General features: G+C 41.2%; 1 protein-coding gene across 2 annotated transcripts in view; it reads left to right on the forward strand.

The window, feature by feature from the left end:
* The window catches only part of CHAT (choline O-acetyltransferase), a 42,610-nt gene extending 27,475 nt beyond the window's left edge, over positions 1-15,135 (forward strand). Inside the window, exons 14-16 of one of the 2 annotated variants that reach the window (XM_030030984.1) lie at positions 3,084-3,221; positions 11,059-11,170; positions 12,175-15,135. In XM_030030984.1, the coding sequence (XP_029886844.1) occupies positions 3,084-3,221; positions 11,059-11,170; positions 12,175-12,239 (315 nt within the window). In that variant the 3' untranslated portion in view covers positions 12,240-15,135. Of the gene's footprint in view, positions 1-3,083; positions 3,222-4,888; positions 5,647-11,058; positions 11,171-12,174 lie in introns of those variants that run through there. The other variant, XM_030030983.1, reaches the window with a different exon arrangement.
* Positions 15,136-15,616: the final 481 nt, after the last annotated feature.

Consider the following 15,616-nt stretch of genomic DNA (forward strand, 5'->3'; position numbering starts at 1 on the left):
TATGTTCCTCTTCCCTAGAGGAGAGAGGTCCTTATCTGGGACCTGATCCTCAGATGGACTGATATTCCAAAGTGCAATTTCTAGGAATTATTATAGTAAGCTCTCTTTTAAAGACCTGAATGCGGTGTCTAATAAAAGGAAGAGATGCCCTCCAGTGAAGAAATCAGTTTAGTATCAAATACAACACATTTTTTTCTCAATTAAAAATGAGACAATCCAGCCTGGGTAATGCTCTATATCCCACTGTGCCAAGACAAAGCACAGACTTACTCTACAAACAACTTAGTCAAACCACTCATGAAATTAATAGATGTTAATAACCAGCTATGTTAAGTGAATTTGCTACCTATGGTTTTGCCTCAGACCATTGCCTAAACAAACCCACATTGCTGATTACTGTTTAAATACTCATAATATTCAAGAAATCATTCACTTCCAGAGGTGGTTTCAAAAGTATACTCAGACCACTGGAGAGAAAGTGTTGCTTCCAGGCAGGATTCGTTCCTAAGACCATGAAACAAAAGAAGCAGGAAAGAAAAACAGTTTTGTCTTTCAAGCATTGTGCTAGGAACCCACATCTTAGAAGCTGAGACTCCACATCATCTCTAAAGCAGAAGCAAGTCTTACTTCAGGGCAACTGTCTCACCTGAACCATCTCAGGGTAATCTCACAGTGAACACAACATACTGTAGGTCTCCTAGGTCACAAGCAATGGAATTTCTGTACAACATCTCTTAAAAAAAAAAAAAAAAAAAAAAAAAAAATCCATAAAATCCCCCCTCCAAGTCATTTCCATTCCAGAAACTGTTATAAAAGTCAGTCTCCAGTGTAGCTCATGGGAAAATATTAAAATCACCATTGGAAAATTAATTTATCTTTAAATTTAAAAATGTCTCCAGGTATTTCTACTCACCAAGCTCCCCTTTCTTTCTCTGAATAGCAGAATGTAATTGTTGTGCCTTTAAACTATGGGCAAGACTTACATGGTCTGACTAAATTGTGTGTAACAGACTGAAATGTAATAGCTCCTAAGAAAAACAAAAAAATCTACTTCATAAAACAAAAAGCAATTTAATGATTTTATTTCCCCTTGTTAGGGCTTACTAGTAGCATTGCTATTTTAAATGCGGAGCTCTAAAATTCAATTTAGCACAGTTTTTTCCTATGCGTTGACTCACAGTTTATTTCGTTAGCCTGTCTCAGCCTCTCTTCAGACATGACATTGATCTATGTTGCAAAAATGTCATTGCTAACAGCCTTATAAATCTTGTGTGATAGCAAAATATTTCCTTTGATTATCAAGTCAGTTTCACTCTATGGGAAAAACAACGTAAACACTGCCCTGATGTGTGCTACTTTTTTGCAAGCATCCTTGCTCTGTCTGGGCTGATGAACAAATAGCCCTTTTACCAATGGGTGCCTACTCCTTAATAAGCCAAACAAGATTTTGCACTCCCAACCCCCTGCTTCGGGCACTTATTATGGTTAAAATGATTCTCCTCTTAAGAGGAAAAGCAAACTTGTGCTTTTCTCTTTTTTTTTTTTTTTTTTTTTTAAATTCTCCCCTTAAGAGGAAAACCATGCTTGTTCTCTTTTTTAAATCTTGCCTTCTCTGAGGTTGCTTATTTCCCTCAAGCTACAGCTCAGTCCCCATAATCAATGCTCTCACCAGCTAGAATAAATCTAGACTGAAGGATTTTAAATGCACGTTTTAATCTGAGGCAAATCCTGCCTGGTTGAAACAGCTCAGTGCTGTTTTTCAGAGGCCAAAATTTTGTTTGGTTTCCTAAAGAAACAAAACTCTGTAACAATCCTGTCTGCCCATCTCCCACTACTGACTTCTGATCCTGTTAGTCATCTTCAATCACATTTGCTAGCAGGGCAAAGATCTTAAAGCTAAAAAATTCCTTAAGTCTATAGCATTAGGTAGCTGGATAGAGCAGACGGACCTAAGCATAGCAAGCTCATGGCAGAAAGAGTGACTGCAGGCTCAGCAGTAGTTCTTGTGAGCTGGCTAGCTGGCCACCAGTGTGCCCCTGCTGCTAACGTTCAGCCACCGCATGTGCTGCTGATGGCCTCGCCTGTAACCGTGAGACGGGAGAGGAAATTGGGGACATTCGGAAGCAGGGTTTGAGGGCAAGCATGGCTGGTTCTGCGCTGGGGATGATGGTGAGCAGAGACATGGGCAAGCAGGATGGCAGGTAGACTGCTCTAGGTCTCTTGCTTGTCAAGCACATTATTCTCCTCTGTTAAGCCCTGTTTAATTTGATTTTAGACTCATGGTGCCTGGACTATGGTACCATCCAACTATGCTGTCCTACACTTACTGTTACCAATTGCCTCATTAAAGCGAGGGCTAAAGTAAGGGCTGCCCCTGAGATAATCCAGCTCTGCAATGACGCCAGCACAGGGAGAGGGGGAGGGAATTGGGATATTTGGGCAGTGAATTGAGATGGTATCTGTGTCCCCAGTCTCAGTCTTCTCAAGTGGTGGGGTATGCTAGTAGATCTGTGATAGATCACTGGTAAAGCTATCTGTTATTCTATGATCACTGTTAAATCTGTTGGAGACATCTACCAAATCTTTGGATCTAAATTCTATGGAATTACACATGCTTTTCCTGCCAGAGTGAGATGCAGGCAGCAAGGCAATGAAACATTAATTTCTTCCAATTTGGAGGTGTTTTGGAGCCTCCAATCTTGAAATACAATCTAAGTGATGCACAGGCAATTCCAAAACATACTCTGAGATTTCTGGTGTCCCATATGCTCCCCCCAGCAGCTTTGGAAGCCCACACCGTGATATTCAGCTCTGAAAGATGATGAACACCCAGAACCCCAGATAACATCAGTACATAATACATCTCAAGACCATTTCCTTCCTACTTTTTACATCTTCAGAGCACCATATGAATTTCTAGTTACTGATCATCAGCAAAGTACATACTCGGAGTAATATCTGAACATTACAGGCATTACATCATTCAAACCCAGTTCATCAACTCTGACCAGAGAACAAGACAGTAACAGCCGAGAAAACGTCTCCATACTCAGTTAAATGCTGGTGTCTTATGTTGTACGCAGGCTATTACTGGAATGGCAATAGACAATCACCTGCTAGGGCTCAGGGAGGTGGCACGGGAACACTTCAAGGAACTGCCAGAGATATTTACGGATGAGACATATTTGACAAGCAATCGATTCATCCTCTCGACCAGCCAGGTGAGTTTCTCATGTTCACTGGTCTTGCTAAGCAAAGGGTAATTCATTTGTGTTCTGCCAGACCTTGTAGCTCACAGTGAGAACAATGTATTAAAAAAAAAAAAAAAAAAAAAAAAAGCTGATACTATCAAAAAGTCTGCAAAATTCTCCAGATTTTTAATCCAGTTTTGGTTCACTCTGCAAAATCAGCACAGTAAATATTGACTGAAGTTATCACTTCCCTTGCAATATCCCAAAGACCTTCCTGGAAATGCACACAAACAAACTCAGTAAAATTTGTATGAGGGCTCAGTGTTTCCTCACTTTCCAAACTATATATCTTCCCGTTCCCTTTCTTCTCCTCCTTCCCCTAAGGTGACAGCTCTAGTGGGAATTCTTTACTCCAGTGACAGTACAGCCACAAGCCAGATAGGCTGCCACTCTGAGAAACAAAAGCCAAGAGCCATGAGGAAATTTTACTCTTAAAAGGTAGCTGTGTTTGAAATGTTTGAGAGCCTTCAGTTACTCAGTGTAAGACTTCAACCTCTGCAGGCATGAATCTTGGATTTACAGACATTTTAGATATTTACAGACATTTACGAATTTACAGTTATTTGCAACTACACTAAGATGCTCCTAAGAGTCAACACTTCCTACATTTAATGTTCTGAATAAGGAAACATCTTTATAGCATACAGCCTAAAAATGAAATGTTTCATTGCATATAGTAGCAGTCCTAATGAAAGAAGAAAACTATGTAGGAATTCATTTACTGAAACACTAACCCAACTGCACAGATTGGAACTATGCAACAAAAGAGACTTATAATGTCATGCTACAGCATAAAACCTTAATAAGTAATTTGATCTTGTCATAATGTTTGTAGGCTTTCAGACATGAGTGAATGTAACCAACATACTACTACATAAATTCTCCAAGAAACTATCCATGAGCAAAGAGTGCTTCTGAATAGCTTTATGGCCTTCGGCTGTTGCACAGCAAATTTATCTGACAATTCTATGGCTCTATTAGCAGGACTAATGGCTTGTTCTACACCATTAAAAAGCCAAATGTCATTTGTGAAGGCCCATGTACACAAAATCTGAAACGTACAGATTTCTAACACATCTTTTATTTTCTGCAGGAGAAAGTGTTTCGCTCCTGTATTATGCCATGATTAAACTGAGGTGTAACAGAAATATAACAGCTAGATGCATTAAAATACATTTTTATATAGCATCATGATTGTAAATGATTATTAGAAATGGACAATACTACTTTCTATAATTGATTACAGTCTTCACATTACAAGTTTAACATAACCTTAAGAAATTAAAAACCTTAGTGAAATTTTATGTATCATAATTACATACAGCCTTAAAAGCTCCCTATCTCTCAGTAACATACATAAAGTGAACAAAGAAATGCATTATATCCACTTCAAGTGATACCAGTTTTCAAACACGGGCAAACAAACAGAGCAACAAAATTCTATACCAAGATCAGCTTTTACCTTCTGAGTATCAGCTCCAGGTCTGGACTTCTGAAGGAAGTGATATTCTACAAGGGGGATTCACCACATTTCCAGCATTAGTAGCATTTGTTTATCTTTTTCCTCATTCCTAACCAGCTGATTTCAGGTGCCCTGATTAATCAGAGATCACTCCTTACCTTCTCCCTGCAACCAGGTTCCAACTACAACGGAAATGTTCTGCTGCTATGGGCCAGTCGTGCCCAATGGCTATGGGGCATGTTATAACCCTCAGCCAGAGCATATATTATTCTGCATCTCAAGCTTTAAAGACTGCAAAGAAACCTCCTCAGACATGTTTGCAAAAGCTGTGGAAGAAAGTCTCCTAGAAATGAGAGATCTGTGCAGCAAATGCAACTCTACAATGGCAAAGCCACTTGCTAAACAAGAAGCAGCCACACAGCTGCAGAGCGACCGCAAACTCTAAGAGGCTGTGGGAATTATTCTCCTGAATTCACCTGATGAAGAAACAATGACATAGTTGTTCAAAGGCAAGATAGTACTAGTAATATATTAGTGTAGAACCAAAATGTCATTTGTTTTACATTGTTGCCAACATTTAAAACCCTGTAAGTACTACGGCTACCATTTCTTGCTTGAGAGTCAGCAAAAAAGGTTTGGTCTCACTGGCTGAAATGAAGGAGGAAGTAATACAAGTATGTGTTGTACTACCATTTCTAACCATAATCAATTTAGACCATTTTATCACCTAAAAAAATCAGTAAGTTTGTATATGACATAAATTAAATACTAAGGCACACCAATTAATTAATATCCACTGCAAGTAGTTCTAAAATATTCACATCTATTCCTGCAAGATTTGCATGGAAAGAAAAAAAAAAAAAAAAAGAAATTTCCCCTATTGGTAATGTTGAGAGTAACATTGTAAATAATAGGCTGATGCCATTACATCTTGAAAATATGCATGAAGAGTATTTAATAGCACCATGCTATTTCCTACGTAAGAAAAGCAGATTATTTTTAAGAGTGGCTGCTGGGTATTTCCACAAGCAGAGTTTAGGAAGATCATACTAGTGTTTGCACGATCCCCCAGTTCAAAAATGCTGTGGAAGTAATTTAGCCCTTATTCTGGTTTGCACTGGCCCCAGCACAGTCCCATCTGAAAGCAGCATACTGGAGATAAGATCCATCATAGAGAACTGGGAGAATTTTGTCCATAATAAATTGACTTAATTATTTCTTTCTAACAGTAAGCAAAATCCAGTCTGACAGAGAGGCAAAGCACAAAGCATAAGTGCAATTCAATCCTACTTAAGACCTTTTTTGTTTGCACAGGAATGAATTCAGTCGCTGTGACTAGCAGGAGAGTGTATGCAACCACACAAAATCAAAGAGCAATAAGTAACTGGAATGAAGAGGCAATATAAGGAAGTCTCCAGGCTAGAGCTATAAATACCAGTTTAAGAGTACTCAAATCAGCTTTGCATCATCCCATTTGGGAGGGATTTGTATTTTGTATTTTTTAATAGTAGATGTAGGGTATCATATTCTGCAATATACAGTGAATGCAATGAGGAAAATAATATAGCATCTGGTAATTCCCATATTCTGTGAGTGTTATCCTGAGGGTTTTCTTATTATCTCTTTCGTTCCCTACAAATCCTTCCAAGGAGTGATATTTTCAGTTACCTTCTCTCAAGCTGAAATATGTTGCCTTGCTTAGAGGTGTTCAGTCATCACTGTTAGAATACAATTTACTGACTAAAGACACTTAGTAACTGCAGCGCAGACCCCTTGCTAGGCAAGCTGGAGCACACCTGCCTGTGGAGAAGCGGAAACATTTCTTCTTCCTTTGCAGACTGAACAATCGCAGGCTTAAGCTCTCTCAAGCCTAAAAGCAGGAGAATAGGTTTATTACAATAAACTAGAAGCGCAGGTACATTTCTGTCTAGGAACTCTACATACAGATTCAGTAGATTATACAAGTCCATACTTATTTTACTGCCTCTTTGGAGTTGCATACATGCAATTAAGCAGTCTGCTGGATAAAGGCTATCCACGACCCCATATATGAAAGCACAGTGGGCCTGATAATCAATTGGAGCAAGTCAGCTATGTTGGAGCTAATCAACTATGATGATTTACAGCGATTGAGAGCTGGGCTCATTTTTTTAAGGTTAATGAGTTCATTTAAAAATATGTATGTTTTATTACTCCATGAGCTGTGGTTCAAGCCAAAGATGAAATCTATTGTTAGGTTATATAAATAATATTATGGCATAAAAGCTGCCCCAAAGTTTAAATGTAAAAAAATTAAAAAAAAAAAAAAATCAAGAAAACTGTTAGTCAAACCAAATGTTCACTTGATGAATATACGGTTCAAAATAGACTTTAAATTGTTCCTATACTATAATTATGAAAATTACTTTGAAACATTCCCAGTAATTTTGCTTTGTTCTGTTTCATGTTACTACAAAGGCATTCTGCATTTTTAACATAAATGTAGCACTACAATCTCAAGATTTTTTAATAGAATTGTATGTTTAAAATGATAACCATATTTTAAGTGTATAAAAATGCTGTGAATAGTTATTTGATTATTTATTAATTTGCTTCTATTGAAATGTGTAATTTTATTTTGTATTCCTAGTTCCATAGGTACTGATATTTATTTGCAAATATTACCTGTGTTTTCATTTTACATTTTTTGGCTGGAATTTTAACAGTAGCTCAGACACTGTGCTTAACGCACAGTCACTGAGAACTCAGGCAGAAATTACGACACCTGAAATTTTATACCAATTTATGATTAAGAGCCCCTTACTTGTCTACAGCTGCCATAACAGGTGTTCTGGATTCTCCAACACTGGAAAATACTGGTGGTAGAAAATGCCGACACCACGTTTTTACTTGAGGAATAAGCCAGTGACCACCAATACTTCCTATTTATTTAGCTAACCATTCCATGCTTTATCTTAGATACTTACTGATCTGGTTTTAGTATTCAGCCTGAACGCCTGAAACGAGCAGCTTAGTAAACTCAAGTCCCTCCAGAGGAAGGCATTTGCATACTTGCTTAACCTTAGCCATTACCCATGCTAAAAGTAGTATCTGCAAAGTACCTGACTTTGTTCAAGAAACTTCAGACTCAGTTTAGGTATGTTTAAATTGGAGAGTCCCGATTAAATTACAGATGGATAAAATTCAGAGCACAGGGCATTACAAACTTCTCCCTTTGCCAGCAGGAGCTTCATAAGGGGCTGTGCTTCTTCTCAGTCAACAGAATCCCCTACACCTGTGTGGTATGATCCCATGCTGCAGCTGCATCTATTAAGGATTTCAGGAAATAGGTAGTTTCTTGGGTACCTATTTAAAAGTATCTGTGTTATACAAATGGAGTTCTCCTCTGAAGTTCAAAAATACACAATCTGTGCACATACACTTGCGGAAATCAAATGTGAAGCTTTTAAAGTGTTTCCAACCAGAAAATGATGGAATAGATTGTTCATTATAAAAGGGAGAAAATCTCGATTGACAGACTAAGTGTAATTACATTAAGGTAACAAGTGGCAATGATTTAATGAGACCTCTCGGTGGGAGCCGGGAGATGCAAACCCCCTGCGAGAGAATTTCAAGGTGGTTAATTGTTTCACTCTCTCCGTAGGTGTACACCCACATACACGCAGTACTGGGACGTAGAGATTAAAAAGATTTTTTTGTCAACTTCTATATTTACAAAAGCAAAAAGCAACTTGACTTCACAAGAGCGGTGGTTTAAGCGTGTAAGAACCCGACCTCACCCCTCTGAGTGCTGCCAAAGGCCCCGCGCGGTCTGTGGTTAAGCAGGACGTGGTTGTGGCAATACGGCCGAACTTCTTCTGGCGTACGAGTTGCGGAAGACGTAAAAATATTTTAGCGATACTTTTATTTTTATAATATAGCATAGATTTATGAGAAATGCAAACGTGTACCTATAGCACATTTTGTTTCCGTCACGTTTCGTGCTGTGTTGAAATATACCTCTCTGTCTATATTAATATATATGACCCGGAGCGCGCGCTGGTAACGCGAACTCAAGCTTATTCAAAGACGGAGTTCCGCACCGCCAATAAAATCTACCAGAGGAAAGACCGCGTCGCCTTTTTGTGCCAGGCAGCCCCCCCTCGCCCCGCCGCCCCTCAGACCCCCACGCCCCCACCCGCGCCGCCCTCAGGGCCGGGGCGGCGCCGCGATCGGCTCCCAACGGCTCCCGACAACGGCCGGGGCGCGCGCCCCGTCAGGCGGCGGCGCCTCCCGCCCGCCCACCCGCCCCGCAGCAGCCGGCTCGTTCGGCAGCCCCGGCCGAAGCCCCAAGCCCCGCCGCCCGGCTGGGGTCTGCGGGCGGCCCCGCGCTCTGCCGTTCCCCTGAGGGAGAGGAGGCGCAGCGGGGCAGGCCCCGGCCGGGCGGCTGGTGTTGCGGGGGTTTCTGGCTGGTCGCGCCGTGCGGAAGGGTCTCGGCGTCGGGCGGCTCGCAGGCTGCAACGCGAGGCTCCAGCGATTGCGTTACGTGTGCGACGAAGGGAAGAGCCGGTCCTTAACCGTGCCTCGGGACGCACGAACACTCCCGTCGTTTGTGTTTGCTGAAATAAGCTCGTATGAGAGTACGCATACATTTTTCTTGTCCAATTACACAAACCTCGTTAAAAACACGGTCTGAAATAAACTCGTAAATCAAAGATGAAACCGTTTAAGCTCAAACGTAGCTATAAAGCAAAGTACTTGGGCGTACGAAGTAACGTTTGTCGCTTGGAGCTCAGCTGTAATTCCCAGCGATTAACGTAGGTGGCAGGTACCCCCAGACTCGGGGGGGTCCCGTGCCGTGTCGGGAGCAGAGCTCTCTCCGACCTGGGGCGCTGGCAGCCAGGCTCCAGCTGGGAGCCCACCGCAGGAATTTAGATCACACAGACGCGTCCAAAAAAAGAAAGATACGCTCAGCGTCAGACAAATCGCTATTCGGTTGACACGGGAAACTCACAAAGAGCATCGAGTTAATGCAATATATGGGCTACCAGCAACTCATTCAAATTATCTTACTGGGGTTGCGAGATCGTTCCAATGTACCTGGCACGGACCGAGAGAGACCACGGCTCAACCTAGGGAAACTAGTAAGGTTTCTTTTTTAATTCAGAGCCGACAGTATAGAGATATGCCATCTCTCTCGTCCATTTTATAAACGGGAATTAATTGTCAGAGATTCCCATTGAAGTTTCCTAGAAAGCAGGGAGGGCTGCCTGATGAGGATGACAAAACAGCAGCAGCAGCTGCTGAAAGCATGCTGCTTTATGAACCGGACTCCTTCCTCAGCCGTTTTCTGTAGCTTTTCAGTAAGTTGAATTAAAATGCTGCCAACAGCTGTCACAGGTGGATGCAGTTAGGTTAAATGTTTGAGAAACACCGACCCTTGCAAGTCATACAGCTACACTGGAACTGGGATAGAGGAAGCGGTACCTCTGCCTGCCAAAATAACTGATGGGTATCGGTCAGTATGCTGCCTCAGCCTTAACACGTAGCTGATAAAAACCTGTAAAGGTGAGACCCTGAATGTTTGACTGTACAGGGATCTACTTCTGCCTTGGAAAACAAGTCAACAGAATAAGATGAATTAAAAAAAAAATTAAATCTATGGGGGCCCAGGCAGAAGCACATGGCATTTCTGTGTTGCTGGAATTGCATTATCAGCCAGTTCTCTTATTTCCCCAGTTCCGATTAATTTACAACAACGCTATACAATGTACCGAAATAAACCAAAACCCACCTAATTCATCTAAACAAATATGTGGGTCGAGAGAGGATTTTGTCCCTTCTGGTTTCATTCTCAGCTTCACAAAATCTCAAGTCTTTAATGTCCTGAGGAATTACTCTTTCAGCAGAAGTGAAATGAATTATGCGTCAATGAACAATTGGGTTATCAAGGTTGTTCACTTAATGTTCCAGCTGTTCTATAGCACCATCTTAACATTTATTGGAGATTTCTTTTGAATTTAGTCTTATTCCATGGTACTTACAAATAAATACGTTGCATTTCTTACAGCTGCTGTGCCAGTTAATAGCAAATACAAGTACATAATGAATTTATTGCCTTTTACCGCTAGAACTAGAAATGACAGAGGGTGGAGGCTTCATTCAAAGGAGAGCCATTAATGTAATAATAGTGAAGCCAGAGATTAAAGCTGATAGGATTTGTGGGGAGATTTGTACAGCACTTAACTACATTAACACTGTTTTTTGCTCCTTGCCCTCATAAGAGCTAAAACTTAGATACACTCAAGAGTTCACAGGAAACCAAGAAAATACAGTACTGGCCACTGCTTCTTTGCCCTTTTCCAGCTGTCCTGCAGGCATCAGCTTATTCTGGAAGAGATACCAGACTGGAACACTGTAGAGCTGGTAGTCAACGGGGAGATGGTATTTCGCTGCAACATCAATGACCTGGATTTTGGTAAGTACAGAGTTTTATTCGTCGCAGTCTCTCGCTGAAAGCACTCACATTTTGAAATGAGTGCTTCCTAAGGCATAAACAGTCCAGGTTCTGCCAACGCTAACACTTTTAAGCTCTGCACTCCTTTGTATTTGAGGCAGTTTGAAGGGCACAGTCAGGAAGAGAGGATGGTTTGGGAGTTAAGGCCATGCTAGGGAGAGCACTGTTCAGGGCCTTCCTGGATGCACCAGCACACAATCACAAGAAAACCTGCTAGGTTTCAGTCCACAGAGGTATTAGGGCATCCTTTTGCTTTCAAAATAGCAAGTATTTTTCTTTGCTTGGGCCTTAGTTTCTTTGGGTTTTTTGTCTTCCCCTCCTGCCCCCCAGCAAAACACAGATAATACCATTTCAGTGCCTCGCAGAGAGTAATTTTATTATCATTTTTTTGCTGCAGGTGAGACAAGGAGTTCAGGGGTCAAGTTTTCTCATTTCCTATGCAAGTGGCTTCCAGAGAAAGGCTTAAAGCCACTGCTTCTCGCCTCCCCACTTTTCAACAGCCTCTCTAGGACTGGCGACGGGTGTTGTAGAGCAAAAGCAGAAAACTGACCAAGGATAATGGCATTTCCAGCACTACAGCTTGGTTGGTTTCACCTTTCTGAAAGGCAGGCAGGCAGACAGGTCAGGAACTGGGAGGTTCCAGCTGGATATTTCTTCCAACAAAATAGAACTTTTTTTTTGTCCCAATCCTAGTCCTACACTGGACAGTGAAGTACTGGCTAATAGGCCATGCTACTGTCTGCTGAACCACCTGCACTGCTGCATTCACTTTTTGCTCTGCTTCAAATCCAGATCAATGCTGAATCAATCTCAGATTATACAGCTAACCAGGGTAGAGCCAAGCTGGGTCCAAGTACTGTGAGAGAGAATGCAAAGGAATATAGATGCTAGGAGAAGAAGTAGACATGTAAAATAAGAATAAATTTACTTGCATATACTTTCTAAGTTGTGTTTTTCTCCTTTAGGAGGTGATGGCAAGTTGGATCCACTTTGTGAAGAAGCCAGAAAAGCAGTGTTAAACGCATACTAATTTACAGGGACTGATTTCCCTCTTACCTTGGTTTTCTGTCAGGCAACTTACTTGCATTACAAAGGTATTAGAAATGTCAGGATGCAGTTGGTTCTTTACACTTCTAGGTCACTTAATGAAGCTCTAGATAATCTTACTTGTTACACCCATGTGTCAACCAAATAAGAATACACTGCCTTTTCCAGAACCAGTCATATGTTACCACCTTGACTATTACAAATTCACGTAGAACTGTGACTTGCATCTAGTTCTAGTAGTTTGATTTCCCTTAAAAGAAGAATGAAACTCCTGGATAGCTTTCATTCTTTCAACTTTTAGAAAGTTTCCTATGTCAAAGATAGTAATTTCAAAGTCATTCATAGCTGATGATCAATCCATACATATTCATACAGATGTGGCAGTTCCCCTCTTGGTCACAAATGTCTCAGAAAATAGCTCGTGCATCATCAGACACAGCCCAAAGGTACAGAGAGAAAGAAGTTAGCATAGCCATAAGGACGGGAATAAAGCTGACCGGGTGTTACCACAACTGATATTCCAGGTATCTCAAAAGTAATGCTGCCTTTTCCTCTCTATTTCCTGCCCCCCACCCCCCAATAACTAGAGTATGAAGCTTCTTTTTTGCTCCTGATTTGTCAACATATACTCTCAACCTCAACTTAATTTTAAAAACACTTCTGACTCGGGTAAATTCAGCAGTTTGCAAATAATCAATATGCCAGAATGCTGGTACCCTGAGCAATTTTCAGTTTGACCCATAATTAGTTATGAAAGAAAGAAGTGGTTAGTCTTTGCATCCTAACGAGTGGTATGAACAAAGAAACACAGGATTTGCTGAGGGTCGGGAGTGCTAGGCGGCAAAGCTGCAGTTTCTAGTGCAGCTGCAGGAGAGACAGGCTGCCCAGCACAAAACCAAAGACAAAGAAATCTGATCACTGGGTATCTCCTATCAGCTGTAACCTGCAGGGAGATAGCTGCAGTTACAAATAACCAAGCCACGTTTACAGTGATACTAATCCAACACAAAAGTGTTGTCAAAATAACACTATCGCTATGTCCAAATACAGTCCCTTTCCAATGACCTATAGATGACAGAGGCATTAAACCAATATTCTTTAGTGAGAAAAAATACTCGTAGTTAAAGTTGAGCAAAGCAGAAACTGTATTGTCCCTTTTGAAGACTGAAACATTTTTGCTTTCTACAACTCTGATACACCAAGATTAGAAAGTGAGAACATTCAGACTGAACCACGTTGAGAAGATCAATACAATTGAGCTTGGCACAGATAAAAAAGGCACTTTCTGCAGCAGACATTCCCACAGAGAGCAGACTGGGGTTTCAGCGTCTGCCCCGCTCTCGTTCCGCGGACAGCAGTGAGTTAGTTCACGCTTGCTGTGTCTCTGACCCTGTCACGACTGAGCAGGCTGTCCTGCACCACAGCCCAGCTCCAGCCTCCGGCTCCAGTGCAGCCCTCAGCACAGGCAGGGGCTGTAAAAAACCCACCCTACTGCATTTGTCAGCGGGACACCGACAAATGGCTTTCTGCTCTGGCAGTAAATTGTTTATTGGCCTCTTCGGTAAATGCAAATTAATTAGACTAAGTCAGTTTAAATAATGTTAGTTCTGGGCAGAATTTACTCCCCAAAATGGAAGACTAAACTCCCCGGATCTCTTGAGCATGGAACGCCGTGAACATCATTGGAAATGCTCCAGGCAGATGAACTCAGCAGTGTGACTATTTTTTAAAAAGTGTTTCAGTTTTGCTGTGTTCAGTGCCCTCTGTAACATCACTGAGGACATTTCTGACATACCTTCAAGTTAGAATGACAGGAGTTCTGTAGGGCGATATTAAGCCATAATAGATCGACATGTTTAGCTGGAATAAATACAAACAAGCTTTGAGGAACACAAGGGTGCAGGTCTGAAAGAGAAGCAGCAAACTTCAAGACAAGTATGGGTTGAGAACAACTGCTCTGACTTTGCTTTACAGTAATATTATGACCAAATTGTGAAAGACCAGAGACAGATGAGAAAAGAATTTTTAATACGACAGTGAGATAGCTTCCAGTGAGATAAAAAATTAGCTCCATCAGACATTTTGAACACAGCCAGCTAGAATGCATAAAGAGATCTTAGGCCCCATTACTGTGCTTTTGTTACAGAAGGGAAAAATAAATAGAAATTTGAAGTAGCCCTTTCAGTTTGGTACCCGTCCCCCAAACACTACCTGTGATTAGTTACCATGGCACTAGCAGGCAGCTGGATATTTGAAGGCACTGTAGTAGCCACTTGGACAAAGGCATTTAATTTTTTTCTATGTGAAATAACCACTTTTTTCCTCAAAGTCTCCCTCATCTTTAAGGGGATTATCTGCCCCACAGATAATCATGGCCATTTGAAAACTGAACCTACCCTGCAAGTCCTCTCTACAGTGACTTTCATCCAGACTATTGTGATAAAGTCAAATCAGGAGGAAGAAAACAGCAGCAGCAAATTATTCCAGTAGTAACACCAACTAAATTGCTGCGCAGCTTTTATGGTTTGACTAATTGTCTCATTAAGACACATTTCTGATCACTGAAATGGATCTCAAGTATTATTAATCACTGAAAAAATTGTACCACTAAAGAGCCTCTCTCCCTCCTATCCTTGGCACTCTTTGCAATGGAAAACACACAAAGGCTCCCGTTGATTGGAGCCCCGCTGCTGCACAGTTGGCAGTCAAACAGTACTAATGGCACAGTAACACAATATAACTAAAATAGTTTGCCTTTTAGAGTAACAATCTCTTATAACATGATTAAGCTGTATCATGCGCGTTTCCTTATGTTTTGCAAATGGCTCAAAAAAAAACCTGACAACTTTTCCAGTAATTTCTTCAAAAGGGGAGGGAAAATAAAAAATCATTAGCTATCAAGAAACAAATTAACAACACTTGATACATTAAAAAAAGATGAAAACAACTGCACCAAGCACAGGCTGCACAGCAGCATGGTTGTGTGGCGCCCAGTCCACTTCCCCTTGCAGAACGCACCCCCAAAGACTGAATTTGTCACATTTAATTGCAGACACTTTATTGAAGCACGCACTTGGTTTAGATGGAGAGAGGCATCTCCACAGAGCAATTCAAATCACTACTAGAGTATACACTGCAGGATCTCTGGGCTCCTAATTTAGGCACTTTTTTGGTGTTTGGTTTCAAACGATATTAAAAGAGATAGAGCTTCTTCCTCATATGAGGAGCACATTTCAAAAGGAGCAAGCTGGCATTATCCAACGCACTACTGACATGGTCTTTACATTCTCAGCAAACAGGAAGATTTTGCTCTTGGCCATCACTCCCAGTGCTTGCACAAGCCATACATTGCAACAAGAC

Source organism: Aquila chrysaetos, chromosome 11 (assembly GCF_900496995.4).
Source record: "Aquila chrysaetos chrysaetos chromosome 11, bAquChr1.4, whole genome shotgun sequence".
NCBI classification, from domain to species: domain Eukaryota; kingdom Metazoa; phylum Chordata; class Aves; order Accipitriformes; family Accipitridae; genus Aquila; species Aquila chrysaetos.